This window comes from Gavialis gangeticus, unplaced genomic scaffold (genome assembly GCF_001723915.1).
Source record: "Gavialis gangeticus isolate Ggan-Ray unplaced genomic scaffold, GavGan_comp1, whole genome shotgun sequence".
Lineage (NCBI taxonomy): Eukaryota > Metazoa > Chordata > Crocodylia > Gavialidae > Gavialis > Gavialis gangeticus.
The window spans coordinates 37,670,514-37,678,382 of NW_017729004.1; the positions used below are offsets into that span (position 1 = coordinate 37,670,514).

Here is a 7,869-nt window from a genome sequence, read left to right on the forward strand (position 1 = left end):
CCACAAGCATGTAGATCCACCACCTATGCATGTATATCTACTCATATCAATCTCTTGTTCAAACACAATAAGCAGAAGCAGTACTGAGGATTCAAGGCAACTTTCAGATTTACTTCAACAGTTCAGCTGGAAATTGATCCTTTTTAACCGCAAGGATATCATCACACAGTTAAACAATTTACTTTTTTTTTTTTTTTTTTTTTAGAATAGCACCACAATACAATACCATTGGGACAGTTACTGTTATGAATGATCTGTATTTCCAATTTGGAGAAGATTCTTACCTTTTGGAAGTTTACCCCCTAGTACAGTAAATTTCTGTGGATTTTTCAAGAATTCCACAACTTCCTGCAATTCTTGTTTGGCTTCATCCACCTGCACATTTGAAATATGCCAGGAAATGTCACAGAACACTAGTATCAAACAGAGCTATTTTTTCACTGTCAAAACTCATCCATAACTATCTGTAATTATATTAGGAAGCAAACTTAAACCTAGAGAAGAAATGTGCTAGAAAAGGACATCACTACTGGACTAGCAAAACATATTATATGGAGTTGTTCTGTATAGGCCTATACCCTAATTTTGCCCCAGGGAGCAAAAAGTTAACTCCACTCTCTAACCTAAGGTTGTTTTATAACCATCAGCAAGAGCTTTAAAAAAAAAACAAAAAAAACCCAAAAAAACCAAACCCCACACACAAAAACTGAAGTAGTCCAAAGATCTGCTGATACAACCACGTAGGCTACATCATCCTGTAAAAGGAGATGAGTATGGATTTGGAGGGGAAAACCCCACAAACAAGCAATGTTTAAAAACTATAGTAAACAGACCCAACTTCTGGCTTACTACAGAATTATAAAACAACTAAAAAACCAAACCATTATTCTTTCTTGGAGGTCTTAATTTCACATTGACACCAGAACAATAGATGGACAAAAGAAGAAAGATTTATCACCACTACCTCTGGGACTTAAGTATCTATAGCAGGGGTGGGCAAAATGCAGCCCACCAGGCCACTCTATCTGGCCTGCGGGGCCCCTAAAAAATTTAGAAAGGTAATATGTATCTGTCCCTGGCTGCCTATCATGCGGCCCCCGATGGCTTGCCAAAACTCAGTAAGCGGCCCTCCACCCGAAATAATTGCCTGCCCCGATCTACAGCAACACTGGTGGATCTTCACTGCACTAAGCCTAAGAGGTAGCCTGACCACACCAAGCCACAAAGACAAACCCAGTTGATATCACCTGACCCAGCTTCAAATAAGCGCTGAAAAGCACCTGGATACCAAAACTTATGTGTCTCTTTCTTCTTCTCAATATAATTTCTGTCTTGATCTTTGGTTAATAAGCTTGACTTAACCTGCCTAGATATCATTCCCTTGTGAGCTTTGGCCCAGGAAGTTAGCTAAAAGCAGTGTCCTAAAGTGCCCGAGAGTGGTATAAATTTTGCTGGCTGGTAAGTCGTTATCTTGGGCCAGACTGCAATATTACTGGTAGAGAAAAAAAAGACTCAGCACCAGAGAGAAAGAAGTTGCATCTAGCTTTGTTGTTCTTTTTCTCCCCCATTCTGTACCCTAGTCTTCAAGACATCAGAAACAGACCTAGAGAGAAATTCTTTGGTTTTCTTCAAAGACAAGACCTTTACTGGTGAACCCTGATCACTGGGATATGCAGCCCACAGATTACAAACACCTGACTACCAACACAAGGGCCAGAAGAACCATATTTCTGATATGCGCAAGATCCTGCTTTGTATTCCCCTCCCCTTGTGTCTTTTTATGTCCCTGGTTCCACTAGCTTTCTTCCATCCTTCCTTCCTCAGGTGTTTACCAGATCAAAAGGCACAGCACAGGCAGCACAGCAACATGAGATGGGTCATGCAGCTTTGTCCAGCCTAAGGATGATCAGCAAAGAGTCCTGACCAGACCAAGAAATGTCAACCCAGACCAGGAAAGCAAGGAACATTCCAGAGCAACAGCTGTCATGGCTGACCTATTTGTCCATTTCTGACCAATACTATTTTGCTGAGAAGATCAGAAGATTTATTTCCCTGAATTTTTATTGTCTCAGCACTTCTCCTCCTTTTGATATCTGGCTTTCAAAGCAGGAAAGTGACCACTGTTCTCACAATACAATCTGAAATTCAACAAATTGAATGTACCTATAGCGAAAACCCCAAACTGTTTAATTGTATCTTGCCATACAGTGAGACATTAAAACATAATTTTGGTCAGTTCAATTGATTGATATTAACAGAGCGTATCCCCAATATTTGAAAAGGAAACATAAACATTACCCATATAGCAAGGAATTAAAGCAACAGATATCAAATGAAATATAAATTAAATCCCATGTCAAAGTGATACTTTACTGAAACTCAAACTATGGTGCTTTCACATGAAATTGTCACAACTATTTATTTCAGAGAAATCAAAATCACTTCTGCAGCAGGAACACAACAGGGATTTAAAAGGCAGGAAAATTGCTACCTCTTGAATTTGTTTCCACCAGGGAACAAAGGGAGCTAAAGAGAAACATTCAGACTTCCTAGCACTTGCGACTGGACATGTCCAAGGGCAATACTAGCTTGGTAGAAACAACACTGCCTGTAAGCATGTACTGCCAACATATAGCAATGATTGTAGATGCAAACAAAATCTAGCACAGGCTGACTGAAATGTGTATTTTATGTCTATTAGAATTTACTAACGTTTACTCATAGATGGGGAGTCAATAATATTCTGACCCAAGGAAGAAAAAACCCATTTCATGGTCTGGTTCCCCCATTCTGTGCCAAAAAAATAAAAATAATAATAATTAAAAAAATAGCCGGTAGATACTTATCTGGACTTAAAAGTTTTACTGGTTCTCTGCTACAGACTGAATAATTGGGGAACACCAACGTAGTTTTCTTTTAAAGTGTGGTTTTTTTATTTTTCATTTTTTATTAGGATTTCATTTAATCCAAACTACAGGTTCAGATCTTAAAAACTATTTAAAGCAAAAGGCAACTGCTTCTGCATATACTTAGATAAACCCAATCTTTTTCCATGTCAATCCTGATTTGGCAAACAAATAGTTAACAGAAAGCTAACAGCTGAGCTTACCCCTTTTACATGTTCAAAGGTGACATTTTTCACTTGACTTGGATCAATTGCTACATCAAGTCCCGATGTTGTCCGAAAGCCTACAACTGGAGAACCACAAAAAGATGTGTCAATTTATATAACAGGTCTAATTTCAAGGCCACGTTTTACATTTGAATGGATCTACCCTGTTAATCTGCCTCTTAAATCCTACATACGCCATTTTTAAAGCAAGGTCACCATTTATAGAAAGTATCCAACTAGAATACTAAGTATTTTATAGTGGTTTAACAACAAAGATTTACATTTATTCTACATACATTTTTAAGATAATTCAGCAATTTTGAGATTAAATGTTTTTGTCCGTCTTAGTGACCCATTCCTTCATAGCTCAGGACAATGCCCTCTATTCACAAACTGGTATGCAAGGACAGTTATGTACAAACTTCTTTGCAATGCCCTTACAATATGCTCTACTTCACATGGAACAATCTCAGTATTTACATGCCTCTCCATCTCTAGCCACTCTGAGCAGTACCAACAAGCATCATCGTGAATTATCCTATAATAGTTTCTGTAATATAGGTCCCCAGTTAAATGGTTCTTAATCTTTTTAGTCAGGGAACCTCTCTTCCCCTAACCCCCAACCACAACAAGTTGCAAAGGGATGGCACAGTTTGAGAACCCCTGCTGTGCTCAGCTTGCCTCAACAGTTCCCAACCAGGGGCCACTACCTCCAGGGAAACCTGCCCCACACACCTAATGCACTAACAGACCAGGAAGGACTATGAGACATGCACTTGCTATTCCTGCATTAGGGTTCTCAGATCAGCCTAAAGCAGGCAAGAGAGTTGACTCACGCTGCAGCCTTTCTGGTCCAAGCCTGCAGGACATCTCCCAGAGAGAGGTGTGTGGAACACATGGAACTGTGTCATGCACCTCCGTTTCCAAGAGAAGGAGAGAGGAAGAAGAATGGACCAGGAAGGGCTACAGTCAAGTTGACTCTTTTGCCTGCTTTAAGGTCAGGGAACCTTACTTCAAAAACGAGACTGCACATGCTGCAGACTGCACACAGGGCACTTTTACCTGGCTGCTGTCACTATGGCAGCAGCAGTGCCTGGGTTGCAGCACCCACGAGAGGGTCTTGTAGCATACCATTTGAGAACCATTGCCTTACTCATTAGAAAGTAGCTCCCTTTTGATTTCAGCCTAACATGGGAAAATGTCTTTTTCTTAAACCGATGACAAGAATAAGTTTGACAAAAGTCACATCTGTTCTAGGATATACTGCCCATAACAGGAACAATCCAATTCATCCTTCCTGCTCATACATGCTTTGTTTTATAGAGAAAGTCAAGAAATGAATAGGGATGGTTTGGCAACTGGGATCCTTCTGGATCATGGTGTATGCATGAGAGGTCACCCAGACCTTTGACGCATATGCCTAGGCAGGAATATGGAGGAGTAGAGGTTGCCCAGACCTTCCATCCCTCATTTAGGCCATTGAGACAAAATCCAAAGGCCTGACTGAGTCCAGATATTTAGTGCCTCCATGGCTGTAGTTGTGTAATCATCTGGGAATTGAACCTGGGTCTCCCGTGTATCAGACAAGGATTCCACCACTGAACCATAGGGGTGTCCAGGAAATGAACACACTAACAGAAAAAGAAAACAAATTTAGATGTCTAAAATATTCCCCTTTGAAGCGTGCTAACCAAAAGCAATAAATATTTTTAAGGTTCCTTCCATATCTTGAACTGTTACCATAAAATATTCATAATGCACTGTAAAATACATATTTTACTTTGTGCTGAACATGTAAAAAGAGAAACTAAGTGAAAGATTAGAAGAATGAAAAGTTAACAAACCAGTATCAGAAAAGGAGCCTTTACCAGATAAAAATGGGGATTTGAAGACAGTGTAAGTAACAAGCAGCACCCAAAAAACAAAAAGATATAACCGTGCTCGTCTTAAGGAATCTGTAAAAGAAAACAAGAGATGCTTTAAATAAGATGAAGCAAGCTACTTTCCAAATATGAGAAAATGATTAAATAAACTAAAGCAACTTACCACTAATTGGTTGTGAGAGCACTTGCAGTCTCAAAAAGCCCTCAGCAAAACCGGTTTTAAAAGCATCCTGATGAGCCTCCGGTATGTTTAGTGATTTCATTAGCTTATCTAATCTTTCCACTTCAGGTTCTGGGTCTCTACAAAGCAGATTCTAAATATATATATATATATATATTGCAGACTAAAGTTAATTTACAGCCATTTTACTAATTTTCACATATAGAAAAATACATGTTACTGAGCTAGCCTGACCCATACAATTAAAAACTGTCAGATTTTAGCTATGTGCTTCTGTTCAGCTTACAGAACTGGATGCAATGCATCCATGACACAATAGATAGTTCAGGAATTTCACCATGTGGCTTCTCCACGTTTGATGATTGGATTTACTAAATTTAAATTAAAGCAAATTAATGTTGATCCAGGACAGCATTTGCTTAGGCCAGCAAGTTAATACATTTTAAAAATACTGGCCATAAGTAATACTGTATTTTGTTCTGTTAAAACTCAACTGCTGTTTTACCAAAAACATATACAAAGTTAAGAAGATAAACTAGTGGACTTTCTGCTTATAATAGTGTTTCACTGCTCTCCAGACTACTTTCAGGAAATTATAAAGGGACTGTGTAAAATATTAAAATATTCCATTTTCATAGCTTGAAGAATTTGCACTTCTGAATTTCAAATCTGCTGACTTTAACAAGTTAATGGACCAAATCCTTATACCAGGCAACATAAAAAAGCAAGTCTCACATGCATTGTCAAGGGTAGGGGAAATGCCAATTTTTCTGTTTGTTATCTAATTATTATCTTATTATCCAACTGAAGCATCATAACTGAATGTATTCATAGGATCTTAATTTTATAATCGAACCATAGTTTTATAGTTTCTATGGTCAGAAGGGACCTGAGTAGATCATCTAGTCCAACCCCCTGCCGTGGCAGGAAAGAGTACTGGGGTCAAACGACCCCAGCAAGGTGTTCATCTAACCTCCTCTTAAAAACCCCCAGGGTAGGAGCCTGCTTGCTTACCTTTAGAAATGAAGGGACTACATCTTGTGATTCTTTTAATGGCTGTTCAGATGTTGACTGTAGACGTCTTGCTCTTGATTTCAAAGTCTTAAAGCCCCGAGACTGTATGAACACTTTGAAATAATGGTAATAGAAAGTTTTCTATTAAATAATGAAGGTGTAACAGATATAAATGTTCTGAAACCATGAGCTATTCAGGGAATATTGTACAGAGTTATGACAGATGTTATGGACACACAGATTGTTAAAAACACTCTTATAAACAAGATTTAAATGGCATATGTATTTTTTTTTTGTTGTTCTAGGTTCAGGGGTGGATTTATTCTTGAAACTGGAGTCACCAGGGAGGGGAGATAAATGTTAAAAGAAGAATTTCTACCCTGAGTTACAAGGGTGGAAAAACAACAGCCCAAACTGAGTTATTCTGGATCAAGAGGTTTGACAAAGATGGCAAATGTTACGAAGACAGTCTTCATCTGAGGTCTGACATATACATATTGGAACAAAGAACTGAAATTACAGTGTTGTATGTTCCAGAGAACTATGGGAACAATGGGCAGTACTTTCTAAAATAAGCATACTTGCAAGCTGTTCAGCGTTTTGTGATATGTTCTCTCAGTAAAGCTTTGTCTTAAATAAATGTTATTTCACACTGTGAAAGCTGGCTGATTACTAACCAACTACCATTTTCACTAGGAGAGAGCAGCCTGGCACAGTGAACTAAATCTCAGATCTTCTGGAAAAAAAATCATGCTAATTGTTATGGGAGCACAGCTCTGCACTGGTCTGGACAGAGAGGAATGCAGGTTCCTACCCCAAGGAAAGGTGCCTGCTAGAGGCCTGACTTCTAAAAGCTTATCATCTGCTGGCATAAAGCTTGCAGTGCTGACAAGCACAGTGAACCTGCCAGAGTGCATCTCCACTCCCAGCTTCCACTAGTTATGGAGCTGTAGCGACAGGTCGTGCAGTGCATCCTGTGACACACCAGCTGCTACCTGAAAAAGCTTTCTGCTGCACACAGAATTGATGATGCTCTGCAAGAACAAATGGCTTCTTGCCACAGAGGAGCAGTGAGTGCAGATGCACTCATAGTTATCGAAGCATAAAACTGGAGATCTATGTAGTGTAGACCAGGACTGAGCAGTATGACCTGGGAGAGGTGGTCAACATATCAAAGGTCCTATGAACTGATCTGGAACTGAGACAGAAGGAACGAGATTTGTTAAATAAAGCAAGGTTGTACCATTGTAGGGTCTTCCACCTTATGGCTCCAAATAAGGACTAACTTTTGTTTTCCTTATATAATGTGTAAAATAATGTCAAGTACTTTACGTGGTATGCTAAAAAAAGTAATACATTATCATCATCATTCTAAAGCATAATCTGTTAATTACATCACATTTACTGACTGCTTAGGAAGCATGCTGGTCTGCCCAAGGGCGTTTCCAATTCAACTCCCCCCACCCCAAAAAAGTTAAAAGATATGGTGCCCTTAATTTGCCTTTTAAATACAGCATATTCCCAATAAATGTGTCAATATTTGCTGCATGACTGCCTTCTGTCAGAATTAGTAAAATTCCCCAGAAAAATGTCACATAAATGGTGGTGGTGGTCGACAGGAGCTAATCGTCTTGGTGCGCTGTGACCAGTGGGGTCCCTCAAGGCCCTGTCCTAGGGCC

At 39.3% G+C, this 7,869-nt stretch overlaps 1 protein-coding gene across 3 annotated transcripts in view; it reads right to left on the reverse strand.

Moving 5' to 3' along the window:
• Positions 1 to 7,869, reverse strand: part of YME1L1 (YME1 like 1 ATPase) — a 58,651-nt gene that overhangs the window by 27,546 nt on the left and 23,236 nt on the right. For 2 of the 3 annotated variants that reach the window (XM_019508246.1, XM_019508245.1), the window contains exons 5-9: positions 6,191 to 6,303; positions 5,159 to 5,309; positions 4,957 to 5,067; positions 3,110 to 3,195; positions 285 to 375 (exon numbers count right to left, since the gene is read on the reverse strand). In XM_019508246.1, coding sequence (XP_019363791.1) covers positions 285 to 375; positions 3,110 to 3,195; positions 4,957 to 5,067; positions 5,159 to 5,309; positions 6,191 to 6,303 — 552 coding nt within the window. The remainder of the gene's footprint in view (positions 1 to 284; positions 376 to 3,109; positions 3,196 to 4,956; positions 5,068 to 5,158; positions 5,310 to 6,190; positions 6,304 to 7,869) is intronic. The other variant, XM_019508247.1, reaches the window with a different exon arrangement.